This window comes from Balaenoptera physalus (genome assembly GCF_965194825.1).
Source record: "Balaenoptera physalus genome assembly, chromosome: 7".
Taxonomy (NCBI): Eukaryota; Metazoa; Chordata; class Mammalia; order Artiodactyla; family Balaenopteridae; genus Balaenoptera; species Balaenoptera physalus.
Genome location: NC_138886.1, coordinates 33,768,513 through 33,784,559, shown reverse-complemented (window position 1 = coordinate 33,784,559; position 16,047 = coordinate 33,768,513). Strand labels below are relative to the sequence as shown.

The 16,047-nt window shown below is 53.0% G+C and overlaps 1 protein-coding gene across 1 annotated transcript in view; it reads right to left on the bottom strand.

Annotated features, from left to right (window-relative positions):
* CORO2A (coronin 2A) overlaps positions 1-16,047 on the bottom strand; it is a 57,249-nt gene that overhangs the window by 937 nt on the left and 40,265 nt on the right. The window contains 9 exon segments of the mRNA XM_082468681.1: positions 262-536; positions 1,431-1,521; positions 1,847-1,959; positions 2,882-2,978; positions 3,714-3,818; positions 4,425-4,541; positions 5,278-5,457; positions 6,687-6,836; positions 9,198-9,314. Of these exon segments, the coding sequence (XP_082324807.1) occupies positions 262-536; positions 1,431-1,521; positions 1,847-1,959; positions 2,882-2,978; positions 3,714-3,818; positions 4,425-4,541; positions 5,278-5,457; positions 6,687-6,836; positions 9,198-9,314 (1,245 nt within the window).

Below are 16,047 nucleotides of genomic sequence, written 5' to 3'. Positions count from 1 at the left end.
GAAGTGGAAGGGACTTTACTACCTACCAAGTCAAACCCTCGGCATTTTACAGATTGTTCCCTACCACCTGTAAGTAAACCCACCATCTTGACACGCAGATGGTGCTCATGACGTGTTTGTGAGTGAATCAGCAAAGTGAGTTAAGGGGCTAGGCCAGGCCACACAGCTGGTTATTTTCCTCGCCTCTCACTTTCTCTGCCCCCCTCAGCTGCTCACAGCTGCTCCCCTCCCCTGGCAGGCCTACCCCACCCTCGTTCGCACCTCGTTCTCTGTCTTTGGTGGGGGGCATTCGAAGATGTCAAAGCCATTTGTGAACCAAGTTTTCTTCTCCTCCAGTCTGTGTTCTGATGCCCACCGTGGCGCCCTCTCCTCCAGCAGGGAGAGGGGCCTCCGGCCATCTTCTGCAGCCAGCTTTTCTGTCTGGTTGAAGAGACGAGGCGAGGTGTGGGCCCTGGGCTTGGAGAGGGGTCTCTCTGGCGGCAGAGGCTGGGAGCTCAGCAGCTCGGAGCCAGGCCTAAGGGACATCAGGACTGGCCCTGGGAGGGAAGCAAAGGGCTGGGTGAGGACTGAGTGCCCCTGAGCAGGTGGGCATGGGGGGCACTGACACACGCAGACACACACAGAGCCACACGGAGACACAGAGATACACGTGACACGTGTGGGCGATATGGCCACATGCAGACAGGCACAAACCCACAGACCAGGGCAAGCAGAGTGCAAATACACACTTGTGTGATTATCTAAGCGAGGCTTGGTTTGTAGGGGCTGCCCCAGAATACCGCGGGCTCCTCACGCCTGCCCTGTGCTCTGCCGTCTACCAGTTCATGAATTCTCCCAACACCCCAAGAAGCAGGGGAGGCAGGCATCAAGGCTACAGTGAGGAAACCGAGCCCAGAGAGGAGCGAGACTAAGGGTTACACATAAAAGGGAGGGGGCAGCAGGCAGCTCCGGGGGCCGCAGCAGGGGTGGGAGCACACACTGCCTCCCCCTGCGCAGGCCCTTATGTTGACAGGCCAGGGAGGGAGAGTCAGGGCAGGCAGGGTGGACAGAAGGGCCCGGGTGGGGGCTGCTGCCTAGAGGGTTTCTGGGGTCAAAGAGTAATTGCAGAGGTGGCGGGAGGATGGGCAGGGGGCATCCAGCTGAGACTCTCCAGTCACTCTGCACAGCACAGAATTTAAAGACGTTTTCCTTGGAGCAAAATCCCTTGATTCGGAGGGAGTTTCCTGAGTCACTTGGGACGAGGCCCTCCCTTCCTGGACCCATATGCGACCATCCTAACCACTGGGAACCGACTGTCAAGGACCAGTCCTCCGGGGTTACAGGTTATGGGAGGACACAAATACCAGCCAAACCCCTCTCAGCTACTTGGGGCCACTGGATGCTCCGTTGTCCCCCACATTCACCCGAGGCCTTTTCTCTGCCTTCCTCACCTTTATTCATCCCACTGAGCCACTCCTGGGCCGTCAGAGAGGGCTGGGCACCTGCCGTGGGCGGGTAGATGTCCTCTTGGTAGGATTCTGACTGCAGGAGAAGTCAGGACAGTGAGAGCGGGGACGGTGGGGGAGGGCCCTTAGAGATCCAGGGGTGCAGACTCCCCCCAACCCCTGTGAGTTGAGGAAACTGAGGCCCGGAGAGCAAAGGGATGTGCTCAAGGTCACAGAGCAACTCAAGAGCAGAGGTGGGAGGGACAGCACGCTGACCACGAGAAAGGCTTCCCTTTGAGGAGGGGCCATCAGCCTCCCTGTTGCTCCCCCAGGGGCGTGGGCTCCAGGCTCCAGGTCCCAGGGTCCTTCTTCTCCAGGAGGGGCTCCCCCCCTCCCTTGGAGACGGCTCACACCACCCTTACCCGCCGGGGTACAATCATGGATATGGGCTCGATGAGGCTTTTGGTTGTAATCAGCTTGTAGAAGCGGAAGATCTCACAGGAGGACACGTCAAGACCTCTTTTTGGCATAACACCTGTGGGGAGATGACCAAGGAGGGCCAAGAGATTCCTCAGGGTGGGCTGGGGCCCCAGGGACCCAGGGTGAGTGGCAAAGCCAGGCTGCACACCTGATGTGAACAGAGACCAGCCTCTTCCCATTATCCTTCCTTTAACAAACAGTCCTACATTGGACCAGGCCCCGAGCTGGGGAAATGGGGTTGAAATCCTCAGACTTTGTCCCCTACCTTCAAGGATTTTAGCTAAACTTTTACAGGAAGTGTGCTCTGCTCAAGGCCCTCCATCACCCTCCCCACACCTCCCAACACAGATGCTCTTAATAGAGCGATGCCAGCTTTCCTTTGATTAGTGTTAGCATGCTATCTTTCTCCATCTTCACTTGTTTTTTTTGGTCGCGCAGCGTGGTCTGCGGGATCTTAGTTTCCCGACCAGGGATTGAACCCGTGCCCCCTGCAGTGGAAGCACGGAGTCTTAACCACTGGACCGCCAGGGAAGTACCTCCATCTTTACTTTTAATCTAGCTGTGTCTTTATATATAAGTGGGTTTCCTGTATAGGGCATATAGTTGCGTCCTGTTTTGTTTTGTTTTGTTTTTAATCCCTAAACACACTTAAAAAGTAGGGCCTCTCTTAGGTCAATGTCCCCCATCTCCTTGCTGCTGCTGTAACTGCTTAACTTTCAGCTAGAACACCTTCATCCTCTTCCCCATGCTGTGCTCTGCTTCCCTTTTGGCTCCTCAAGTCTTGCCTCCTCCAGTAAGCCCTCCCGGACTTCTTCCTGTGTACTCTCAGAGAACCTCCCGCATACCTCAACTAGAGCCCCCACTGACTCAGAGCATTGACCCGCTGTCTCCCCTCCCCAGTGAGGGGCCCTCTAGGGCGAGGCCTGACTCATCCCTGTCTCCCCAGGCCCCAAGTGGCCTCAGTGTCCCACACTCACCGATCCCCTTCTGTGGGTTATAGGAGCGGTACTCGGTCAGGTAGTTCAGGTGAGGTTTGTCGGTGCTGACCTCATAGTAGCGGATGTTCCCGTCTCCCTGTGGAGGGGAGGGCACCGCTCAGAGCCGGGCTGCATCAGCCCCGCACCTGGCCCCAACTGCCACACAGCAGAAACCTGGAGAGGACTGTGAGTGAAGAGCTGGCAGAGCCGCCTCTCACAAGGGCAGACCAGAGGACTGGCACCAAGGCAGCAGGGCACCAAGGCACCTCATTTTAACACTTAGTCTCCCCAACCATGACCCAAAGCCCACACAGATGCCACCAAGGCAGAGGCTCTGGGAGCACAGGCCTGAACCCCACTCCCATCTGAGAGCCGCACACAAAGGTCAGAAGTGGGGTTCCTGAGACCATCCAGTGGGTCTTACCCCTGGGGCATTTCTGGTTGTCACTGTCATAATGACTGGGCGGAGAGGTGGGTGCTGCTCCTGGCATTGGTGGGTAGGGGCCAGGGATGCCAAATACAAGATAGTCTTACCCAGTGAAGACCTGCTCTGCCTCAAATTTGAAGGTGCCCCTGCCAAGAAAAACTGACTGGTCCCTCCTTATCTGGACCCAGAACTAGGGAGGGACTAGCTCAGGGTGTCCGGCAAAGCCCTGGCCCCAGGTGTTCTTATGGAGCCAGGAAGGTGGGAGAGGGGCGGGGCTCACCACAGGGGGAGAGTATCTAGCCACTCCTGCCTGTCCCTGCCCCTGCCCTGTACCCCAAGGGCCCCAGGCTGCGGTCTGGCCGCCAGTGGCACCAGGCAGCCACCTCCCTCCCGTGTCAGACTGACCTTCCCCACCACGTAGAGCATGTTGGTGTCCGAGTCATAGAACGGAAACAGCACGCCTGAGGAGCCATCGAGGTCCTCCTCTGCGAGAGGCACAGAGAGGTCATCCTGCAAGGGAAGGGAGACCAGGAGGGCCTATGGGTCACTCATGGAGTGCACCTTGGTGGTGCTAAGATAAGAATTCCTGTCACAGGGCTGTGTGTGTGCATGTGTGTGTGTGTGTGAGAGAGAGAGAAAGAGAGACCACCTCCTTTTCCCTTGCTAGCATTTTACCGTTAACGAATGATTTCTCATACACATGATGTCACTCCAGCCCTCCACCTCCTGTTTTATATCTACTATAATGCAAGGAGATTCAGACAGAGAGGAAGCGATCTGTCGAACTCCAGCCAAGTGCTCCTTGAAATTAATACTACTTGGCCTGGTCTTCGTCCCCATCCCCACCCCCACCCACCTTGAACAGGCAGCTCCTCTTGCCCACACACCTCCCTATTTCACTCTAAGGGCTTGCTCCAGCTGTTCCCTCCGCCTAGAAGGCCCTTTCCTTCTCCTGCCCTCCCCCCTACACCCAAGTCCTGGTCCCAAACTCAGCCACCTCCCCTCCCCCACGCCGAGGCTTCTCCTGGGTCCTGACCCCTCCCCTTCCTTGAACAACAAGATGCACAAGGTGTGGCGCTGGTGAGGGGCGCTGGTGGGGCTGCTCGGGAGACTCACCTGGTCCCACAGGGCCATCTGCCGGTTGTTCCATCGGGATGTGCCCGTGGACAGCAGCTTCTTCAGGTTCCCCAGAAATAGCACTTTGCTGGCCCGGTGCCCCTTATAGCTGGCTTCCTGGAGGGACATGTGTGGTCAGGGACACCCTGTCTTTGCTTACGCTGCTGCTCCACCTGGAATACCTTCTTTTCTCATCCCAGCTCTGCCTGGAGAATCCTACCAGAGGCACCACCTCCAGGAAGCCTTCCTGGGTCTCTCCCATCCACATAAAGTCTCTCTCACTATTTTTGTTGAGAGTTCTTTTTCTGAGCTAGGACAGAGGCAAACTTCGGCCCAGCTCCATGTTTTTGCTAAAAGATTATTATTGAGCATCCACTATATGCAAGGCATGGGGCTGGGTGGCCACTGTCACCTGGGATATCTCATTTAACCCTCCCAGAGGAAGAACTAATGGCCCATTGTTGCAGATGAGAAAACAGACACTCAAGAGAGCAGAAAGTACTTGTCTAAGGTCACACAGTGGATAACAGTGGTGCCCTGAGGTTTCTTGACCCCATGTCATGCCTCCTGACAGAGGCGAGGCACAATGACAAGCTTTGGAGTTAAGACCAGGTTCCAGTCCCAGCTTTCAATGTGAGCAAGTCCCTTAGCCTCTCTTCAGCCTCAGTTTTCTCATCTGAAAAATGGGTATGACATATTCTACACCCCCCAACAGATGGGGATAAACACGCGTGAAGGCTTGGCCAGAACATTAACATCATTACTGCCCTGTTCTCAGACCTCCCCCACCCTGCCATGCCCACTCCACTCCTCGCTCCTCTGACCCCAAGCCAGACCCCAGCCCAGCACTGACCTGGAGGACGGCCCCTGCTCGGGGATCGACAACCCGAATCTTGCGGTCTTTACAGGCAGTGGCCAGCAGGCTGCCGTTGGTGTTGAAGGACATGGAGAGGATCACGTCTTGGTGACAGTTAATTGTCTTCACGGGGCTCATGATTACAGCCTCCTTTGTATCCAGGTTCCAGACCATCACCTGCATGGCAGAGAGCCGGCTCTGAGCACAGTGCATCCCCCCCCCCAGCCCGCCCTGGCCTCCACAGTCACGCGCCAGCCAGGCTGCAGTGAAACACGGTATCCCCGGGAGGGAAGCCACAGATGGCAGTTTGGCCAAGAGGCCTCGGTTGGGAGGATGGGTCTGCCGGCTGAAGCTGCCACGTGGCAGGAGGGGGAAGTGGGGAGTCAGGCTGTCTGGCAGTGAAAAGAAAACACCATCTGCTTGGAGCAATGAAACATCCATGCTGGGAGGACCCCAGGGAACCAGATAGTCCAGGGGGTTTCAAACAGTCATTAGCAACAGTTTCTACCACACAGATAACAAGGGCTGCCATGTTTAGCTACACAGGCTGTGCACTGCACAGCTCCAGGGCAACCCATTCCCATAGTCTATAATGCGAATAGCGCCCCCTGGAGTTGTGTACAGATAAACTGTACAACCATAAGCAGTAGCACACCTTACATAAACAGATAATAGAGCACTTCTGATCAGAACAGGGTAAAGGCCTCTCAACCACTCCCATCCCACATCAACCCCATTTGTGTGCAGACTGAGAAACTGAGGCCCAGAGAAGACAAGGGACTTTCCCAGGTCATACTGCAAGTCAGAGACAGAGTGGGAAGAGAATCTAGGTCTCCTCTACTGTGAATTTTCCCAATCCACAGGGCCCACAGCTTGCTAGCTTGGAAGTCAATGGAGCAGGGGGAGGCATCTGTGGGCAGGGTCCAGCCCAACCCCTCCAGGAAGACTAATGGATTGAATAGTGTCTCCACCTACCCCCACCCCCCCCACCAAACTCATATCTACGTGGAACCTCAGAATGTGACCTTATTTGGAAACAGGGTCTTTGCAGGTGTAATGCATTACAATGAGGTCATACTGGATTTGGGTAGGCCCTACATGCAATGACTGGTGTCCTTGTACGAAGAGGAGGGGACGTATAGATACACAGAGAAGAGGGCAGATGACAGAGGCGGACTGGAGTGATGCAGCTACAAACCAAGGAATGCTTGGAGCCACTAGAAGCTAGAAGAGGCACAGAAGGACTTTTCCCTAGAGACTTTGGAGAAAGCATGGCTCTCTCTCCTAACACCTTGATTTTGGATTTCTGGCCTCCAGAACTATGTGAGAATACATTTCTGTTGTCTTAACCCACCAAGTTTGGTCATATGTCAGGGTAGCCCTAGGAAACTAATACACAGACCCACCTTGTAGTCATAGCCGGAGCTGAAGAGGATACTGGCAGCTGTGGGGTGCCACTCCACCAGGCCCACTCTGCGGGCGTGGCCCACCAGCTCCTTCTTGAAGGCTGTGAGGTTCTTTGCCAGCAGCTGCTTGGGAATGTCCCAGATTTTAATCTGTCAGGGAAGACACGGCCCAAGGGAAGGGTTAGCCGGGGTCACCCTGGCCGCCCACGACCCTGAGCCACAGAACTGGCAGTGCTCAGCAGACTGTCCGGGGGAGCTCTCTCTGTATCTACCTCTCACTCAATGGAGAGGCAGCTGGGGCCCCTCAGAGAGACAGGCGCTTTGCCAAGGTCCTCCAGCCCAAGCAGGGGCTGGAGATGAGCCTAGGCCTCTGGTAATCTTTGCCATTCTTAGCGACCTGAGGCAGTGGGTGAGTGGATGGGCCACAGGCCTGATTCCCAGGCTGGATGTCAGAGCAAACCTGCCTCTCAGCCTAGAATACCCCTCAAAGTACAGTGCTGTACCCCCTCCTGGTCCCAAAGGCTCAGGGTAGAGCTTCAAATGCCAGGAGAAAGGGTTTATGCTATCTCCTCAGGGAGCTAGGGAGCCAGCGCAGTCTCTGGAGCAGGACAGGGCAGAGACAACCCCCAACCCCTTCCGTTATAGGGGTCCCCTTGGATGGCCCGGAAGACTAAAGGCCAGAAGGCAGGGTTGGATGGGGTCACAGGCCTGTATTCCACAGTGAGGGCCTGGGAGGAGGGGCTGGGGATTCCTTCCAGAGCAGTGTTGTTGAGGATGGAAAGGGCTTACATGGTAGGAAGTCATCTCCCCATCACAGAGGCATACAAATGGAGGAACAGAGGATGACAGAGGGCGACAGAGCCCAGGCTGGTGTTGACTTAACGTCCCTTATTGTCCTGCAGGGCTCTCAGGCCCCTATGTGGTTGTATGTCCTCTTTCTCTTAGGATATATGGGCTTTCAGGTAGACTTTGTTTTTAATTCAGCATTTATTTCCTGGTCATCTTGGATTTCAAACCAGAAAGCCAGCCTCACAATAGTGCCAGGCTCCAGAAAGATGGAGTCTGGTCAGGGCTGTTACCAAACAGAACTGGACCTGGCTGGAGGATAGACTCTGGGCAGGCCTGTTTGGTAGAAAAAGACACCATCCCTCAGAGCTAGAGGGTCATCCCTGCCACTCCCAATAGTTGTGTCCACTCCTCCTGCCGCCGAGGCAACTGGGAAGGGACGGGTGATGAGGCTAACTAGGAATTTAATAAAGACCTTGAAGGGAGCCTTCAAAGCAGGCCTGAAAGGGCAGGTATTCCAGGAGTGAACACAGAGTCAGATACTTGATATCCTGTCAGAAGCCTTACACTCATTTGAGACAAGGTCAGTTCTCACAGGGCCCGGCTGTCCCTTTGGTGAAGCCACGTCGGCAGACACTGTCCTTTATGCTCCTCAGCAACCCTTATATGGAAAATGACACAAGTCCTCTTATAATTTTCTACCTGCTTCTCTCTATGAACGGGTCTGTTTCCTTTGATCAGACAGTGAGGCTATTTCCTTTTTTTTTGCCTTGGCTGCCAGGCAGCTCCAAGCTAAGCCTGGAATTCAACAGCTGCAACCCTCCAGAGTTAAATTCCTCCATCTGTGGCTGCTGCTCTTTAGGGAAGTGGAACAGCTCAGTGGAAAAAGATCGGGCTCTGGAATCAGGCCTTAGTCGGAACCCTGGCTCTGCCTCCACAAACTGTGTGACCTTGGGCAAATTGCCACACTTCTCAGATCCTCAGCTTTTGCATCAGAAAACCATCCTACCTTGTGGGGTTACTGGGAAGACTGAGTTAAATGATATGTGTAATGAGAGTCAGGGACACAGTGGGCTCACAATAAAGGGTAACTATGACTCTCATCCTTACTTCAATCATCTGATCATATCTGTGTCTTTTGTTTTAAGCCATACGCGCTGAGTTTTAGAAGTAGGCAGAGAATACGTTATAAATAACACCAAACATTGTGGAGTCAGGGACTACGATCCTGGTACAGAACAGGGGCTCAAAAAGTTGGCAGGACTGGAGCTTTTGGGATGGTTTTGGTGTTCACATTCATTTAATGCTCCCACTCTTATCCTTTTAAATCTTCCCTCCCCACTGTCTATGAGATTATGTGGCAGAATATTTTCGGGCCACAGTAAAAATGCCCTTCACAGCATTTTATAGTTCCCCCAAAAGACGGGCTTTCCCACTGGGAAATGAATCTCACTGGATTTTCATTAGACGGTTGGGAGCTATTATGCTCATTTTATAGGTGGGGGAACTGAGGCCCATAGAGAGGAGGGGTGGTACCCCAAGTCCCACGGAGCCCAGAGCTTCTCCTCCTCAATCTAACCTACCCCCTCCGCACACAGTGACCTCACCTCGTGAAGGATGAAGGAGTCAGGAACGTCAGAGCTGAGTCCAGACACCATTCTGTCTCCCTCTGCCCCAGTCCCACTCCTCTCGGGAAAGGGAACCGCCTCACGCTCTGACACTCACCGTGGCATCTTCAGAACAGGAGGCGATCTCAAAATCATTGAAAGGGTTCCATTTGACGTCTAAGACGTTCCCTCTGTGCCCGCAGACCTTTGGGTAGTGGGGGTCCAACTTTCCCGTCTGTAAAACAGTACCCAGGAAGGTTGGGGAGGGAGGGGGCTAATTCCACTTTAGCACCTGGAGGGTCCCTCGGGCAGCCAGCAATCACCGAGTAGACAAGAAAACTTACGGGACAGAACTGGGAGTGAATCTAGGACTTACCACTAACCCCTGTGTGATCCTGGGGGAGTCACGGCACTTCCCTGAGCCTCAGTGTCTTCCTCAGTAAAATAGAGGCGATGGTAGGTATTTCAGATCATTCGTGTGAGGATCATAGGAGATGAGGTGTGGGAAGGGTCTAGCACAGTGCCTAGCACATGGTAGGTGTTCAGTAAAAGGATGTTTCCCTTCGTATACTGCTGGCGGGAATGCAGAAATGGTGCAGCCACTGTGGAAAATAGTCTGGCAGCTCCTCAAAAGGTTACACAGAGTTAGTATATGACCCCGTAATTCTACTTCTAGGGACAGCCCCAAGAGAAATAAAAACATAGGTCTACAAAAAGACTTGTACACCAATGTTCACAGCAGCATTATTCATAATAGCCAAAAGGTGGAAACAATCCAGATGTCCATCAATGGATAAATGGATATCTGAAATGTAGTATATTCACACGATGAAATATTATTCAGCCAAAAAAGGGAATGAAGTACTGACACATGCTTTGACGTGGGTGAACCTTGAAAACATCATGCTAAGTGGAAGAAGCCAGACATAAAAAGCCACATACTGCATGATTCCACTAGATGATGTACCGGATGTGGTTTCACTGCTTGAGCAAATGAACACATCCCCTGGTACCTGGAATTCAGAACCCTGAATAATGATATGAAAAAAAAAAAAAAAAATCCAGAATAGGGGGAATTCCCTGGCGGTCCAGTGGTTAGGACTCAGCGCTTTCACTGCTGAGGGCCTGGGTTCAATCCCTGGCTAGGGAACTAAGATCCTGCATGCCATGCAGTGGGGGGATGGGGGTGGGCGGTGGGATCCAGAATAGGTAAATCCATAAAGACTGAAAGCAGATTAGTGGTTGCCTAGGGCTGGGGGGAGGGGGCAATGGGGAGTGACTGCTAATGGGTGTGGGGTTTCTGGGGGTGATAAAATTACTTTCAAATTAGTGGTGATGGTTACACAACCACGTGAATATCTAAAACTCATTGAATTGTACACTTAAGTGGTGAATTTTATGGTATGTGAGTCATACTTCAATTAAATAGAAAGAGCATTTCCTTCCCTTCCCCTCCTTCCTGCTGAGAATTCCCGTCTAGGTGCTGGGAGGACACACAGTTTTCACAGCCCAGGCTACATAGCGCTGAAGCTGAGATTTCCCGGGCCATGGGACAACTACACCAGTTCATCCGTAGAAACCAGCAGCTGGCAGGGACCAACACACTCATTTCACACACCACACTGCATGGCCCTGGCAGTACAGGGACCAGGACCAGGCCCTCTGCCTGCTAATGCAAGGATCCACTAGCCAGCCTCAGGTTCTAGAGCCTCAGGTTCTAGAGCCCACCCACCGGAAGGCTCCACTTTTATATCTAAGTGAGGGAGAAACTGGAGAAGAAAACTGGCCAACACCCACCCATTCACCCCATCTTTACGAGGAACCTAGGGGACGGGCCCTGTGCGAGGTGCTGGGCGAACATAAGACTTAGTACTTGACTTCACAGAGCTAACTGTCTCAGGATATTTAAAAATTAATTTTGAAGAACAGAGTGAGCTCAGGGAATACCCACGGTCTCTCCTTCCCTCACCTCCCCAACTCTGCAGAGACCACTGCACTCTTGTGGGACGTCCTGAGACCGTGCCCAAGGGAGACGAAGCAAAGACCAGTGATGGTCCCTGGCCTTGCTTACTAGGGCAGCAAAGCAGGGAGCTGCTGTGAGAACAGACACAGGACGCCCCTGTTCACCCCTGGCAAACTAGGGGACAGACACCCGAGACTCTGGTTCACGGCGGTTTTATGCATGCATCTTAGTAGCTCTGCAAACAGGCTGTGGTCCCGGGCTCCCCTTCAGAAGTACTCTGCCCAATTCCGATCTTGCCCCTCAGGGAAGGGTCTCAGAAACCTCACCCTAGACTGGATCCCTTCCTGGAGGGGGAACGCTATAAAGCACATTATTTGACAAACTGGAATGTGAATGGTAGATTAAAGTATTGTTGCAACGTTAAACTGAGTGAGTTTGGCAATGTACTGCAGTTACGTAAGAGAATATTCCTATTTTTAGGAAACACACAAGTATTTAGGGATAAAGAGCAAAGATGTACGTAACTTACCCTCAAAGGGTTCAGGAAAAAAAATACTTTCACATACACATTCAGAGAGAGAGAGAGAGAGAAAATAAAGGAAAGACTTTGGACTTGTGTCATTTGATAATGATGTGTGAGGAGGTGAGCGAAAGTTCCATTTCTTTCAGATGGGTCTGGCTCCTCCATGGATAGAGAGAATGAGCCCCTGGGCAGGGAAGAGAGCCTCAGCACATTGTCTGCCTCAGGCCTGGAGGTGCCTGAGAGCCACGCCTGGCTCTGATAGGTGCTCCTCCCAGGCCTCTAAGAGCAGAGGCCCCAGCCCCACACAGCTTCTCTTCCTTCTCAGCAAGCAAGGGATGGCTGGTGCTCCCCAGAGGCTGGCAGGCTCTGTGCCTAAAAGGGTTCGTGTGGAGGACTGACATGAACAGACATTAGCCAGTCTGATGGGCTACTGACCGGGCTGCTAAAAGCCCTGTCAGGGCAGGGACATTTATAATGAGGAGGCCACTGCTGCCTTTCAGCCCATTAGGCCAGCAGTCAGCCAGGGACAGGCCTCTGATTTACAGGGGTGCAGGCTCTAAATCAGAGGAGATACACCTGCCCTCCTTGTAGACCCCAGGCAGCTGCTCAGCCTGGAGAGACGCCACCTCCGAGTCTCTGAGGGGCCGCCCTGGGGCAGACGGAGTGGATGGGACTGTAGGACCCATAAGGCAGAGCCAGGTGGGTGGGGGACCTCAGTTGCCAGGATGGGAGAGGATGTAGGGCTATTGTTGTGACCTCTAGGGCTCACAGGGAGCCGGCTGTCCCCAGAACAGCATCAGAGTCATGGCCTCGGGAGACCCTCCCCACAGCCCAGGTGGACATGGGAGGCAGAAGTAGGCTGCACAGTGTAGAAGAGGTTAGGCAGGCAGGCTGATCTGGCTTCCTGGGTTTGAATCCCTGCTACAGCACTTATTGCTGTGTGACCTGGGGCAAGTGACCTCAGCTGTCTGTGCCTCAGTTTCTTCATCTACAAAATGGCAACAGTAGTAGAATCTCATAGGGTGGGTATGAGGATTAAATGAGTTCATACACATAAAGTGCTTAAGACCCTGCCTCGGGAATCCCTGGTGGTCCAGGGGTTAGGACTCAGCGCTTTCACTGCTGGGGCCTGGGTTCGATCCCTGTTCGGGGAACTAAGATGCGCAAGCCACGCAGCACAGCCAAATGAAAAAAAGAAAGAAAGAAAAAAAAAGAAAAAGACTCTGCCTGTACATGGTAAGCTCTCAGGAAATTCACCAGTTTAAGTTCATCAGAACTCACACATTTATTAATTGTGATAATAATTAATCACAATTACCCAGTTTTATTGTTGCTCAGTATGTTTCAGAGGGGCCCAGGGGTGTACTTAGTGTGAGGCCAAGCTTCCATCGGGGGCTCCTACCACTTCCTACACAACTGATGGGCAATGGCTCCAGGGGGGCCCTCAGTGAATAAATTTATGTCTTGATGGTATTCCCACTGATGGACTCAAGCGCATTATCACATCTATAAGGAAGAGGTTTGCAAGTATTTTCTTCAGGAATCATAATTTAGGGAGTCATTTATGTGCCAGGCCCTGTGCTAGGGGCTCTGCTAATATTATTTACCTCCAACCATCCCAGGAAGTAGTGCAAAAATCCCCATTGATAATGCAGAAGCTGGGGATCAGAAGGGTTGACAATCAGAGCCACTCCATCCACGGCAGAACGATGAGAACTGGGAAAGCTTCCTCTCACTCTTGGTCTGCCTCTTGCTATCCTCACGCCATAGTTATCATCAGCATCATGCAGGCCTTTCACTGAGGACCTACTATGTGCCAGGTCCTATGCTGCGTGCAAGTGGTGGCAAAAGATGAATTACTCATGGTCCACGCCCTGTAGGAGCCTCCAATCTGTGGAGGTGACAGGATGTAGTGTACTCAGGGCTCACAGAGAGAAGCAGAGGCAGAAGAAAGGCCCGGGGGGGGATTAATCAAAGAAGCCTTCCTGGAGGAGGAGGCCTTTCAACTGGGCCTTAAAGAAAGGGAGACTTTGACCAGGCTAGGGTGAAGGGGAGGCATTTCAAGTCAGAAAGGCTGGGCCTTAGGTAGGTTTTAAGCAGAGAGGATCCTAAAGCAGACAGCAGGGAAGGTAGACTGATGGGTAGGACAGTAGAGGAGGTCAGAGAAGAGGGGAGAGGCTGTGGGCATGGAGACAGTCACCCTGCACAGAGAGAGATGCCCATGGAGAGATGGACAAGTGGACAGATGAGTCATGTCCTAACTAGAGGGGGTGAGACTTAGCCAGAGGGCTCCCCAGAAGAGAGAGTTGAGCAGGGGAAAGATGACAGGAGCGTTCCCTAATCCTGAGAACACACGAGCTGCTAAAATGCAAATCATGTTCCCAGGAACGTTTAGGGCAGAGCGTCATTCATCAGCCCTCCCTACACATACACAGATGAGCATGGGGAATGTTCACCACAGAACCGCACACCCAGGGCTGGAAATGGTGAACTGCAGAGGCTATCTGGTAACCCTGCTTGGTTACCTCCAGAGATGGGGAGCTCACTTCTTCCCTAGCTGGTTTATTCCACTTTTAGACCTTGCTGAACTGTGAGAAAGCGTTTCTTACTCGGAGCCTGGTGTAGCCTCCCTGTGGCCCTCCCTGCTCCCCTCACTCTCCATTTCTGGTTCTAGCTCTGTCTTTTGGGACCACATAGATACCTCCACTCCCATCCCACTCCCCCGGTCCCAGGCCAGCTCCTTGATATTTGAAGGCAGAGGACCCATTCCTTGAACATGTTCTTTTCCAGGCTTAAGAGACCCCTAGAACTGGAAGAGACTTCCCCCCCAAATAAAAAAGTAAAATAGACTAGCCCACACCCTGCATTTCTAGAAGGGGAACCTGAGTGTGGAGGGGACAGGTGTATGCTGTGGAAGGCTCTAAGGTTCAAAACGTCAGCTGGGATGGGGATGAAGGATTTTGATGAGAAAGGCAGGAATTTGTGTGCAGGCAATGGGGGGTCCTGGGAGGTGTTTAGGCAAGGGAGTGACATGGTCTGACACAGGCTTAAGAAGGGTCCAGCTGGCCTCTAAGAGCGCAGCAGTGAAGTGCTCCCCTCCCCCCTGCTCCCAGGCACCTGTTCGCCATGTGTCCGTTTGGCCCCTCAGGCCCATGCCCGACTCTGGCCTGGTCCACTCCCAGTGATGCTGCAGGGCCCACCCCCAGGGCTCTGCCTGCTTTTGCTGGCATTCCTCCCGACCTCCACACCTCACAGCAAAGTCCACCTCCCACTCTGATGGGGTGGGTCTGCTGTAGGCCGGGCGCCAGGGTCCAGAGCCCAACCTGGCATGTCCCCAGGCTCAGGGCGGGCCTGTCCCCAGACCTTCCCACTGTGCCTTTGTTCCCAGAGCACAGCCCTTGGTTGCCTAGGCTGCAAGAGCCACCCTGCAACGGGCTCACCCTGGGTCACAGCGTGCAAGAGGAAGGGACTGCGGAGTCACTCCCCTCGGGACACCTGACACCACCTGGGACAGCCTGGCCCTTCTGAGAATAACTTCTGGGACATGGTGGTGAGGCCAGGCACCTTCCAATCCTACGCTCCAATAAAGAATTAGCTAGCTTGTCTCTTCCTTCCTTCCTTTACTAACACTCTCTGTGCCCGGATGGGACTTAATCCCTGGTAACTGACAAGGAGCCAATGTAAACCAGAGGTAAACCTCAGGAGTGCAGGTCAGCTGAATGAGAGTGGGGCCCAAGACCAAGCCCAGGTCTGGGTCCTCACCCTTCCTGCTCAGGGTCTTTCAGGCAGTCAGCTCCCTGAGCCTCAGCATTCTCATCTGTATGATGGGGCAATACTTCGTAGAAAATGGGCTAATAAAGGCACAGCATAAGCCCTGTCCCCGCTGACTACATGAAAAAGGGCCGGCAGGCCTATCTGCCCAGGTAGGCACTGCACGATGGGACCAGCATGTGTGTCCTTTCCCTCTCTCAGCCTCTCCCCTCTGTTCCGTCACACTGGATGTGGTTACTTAAGAAAATGCCAACCAAATGCAATGCGTGGACCTTTCTTGATCCTGATTCAAACAAGCCAGGTGCAAAGAGGCATTTACGAGGCAATCAAAGGCATTTTTACATAACAGGCAATCGGTTGGCACAGGAGATATTGTTAATGCTGTGATCCTAGCATTGTGGATATGTCAGAAAATGTTACTATTTTTTAGAATTGCAAACTGAACTTTGTGGGGGTATAATGACAAACTGTCCAGGATTTGCTTTAAAAAAAAACTTCAGAGGGGACTTCCCTGATGGTCCAGTGGTTAAGACTTCGCCTTTCAGTGCAGGGGGTGCGGGTCTGATCCCTGGTCGGGGAGCTGAGATCCCACATGCCTCGCGGCCAAAAAAACCAAAACATAAAACAGAAGCACTATTGTAACAAATTCAATAAGGACTTTAAAAATGGTCCACATCAAAAAAAAAATCTTAAAAAACAAACAAACAAACA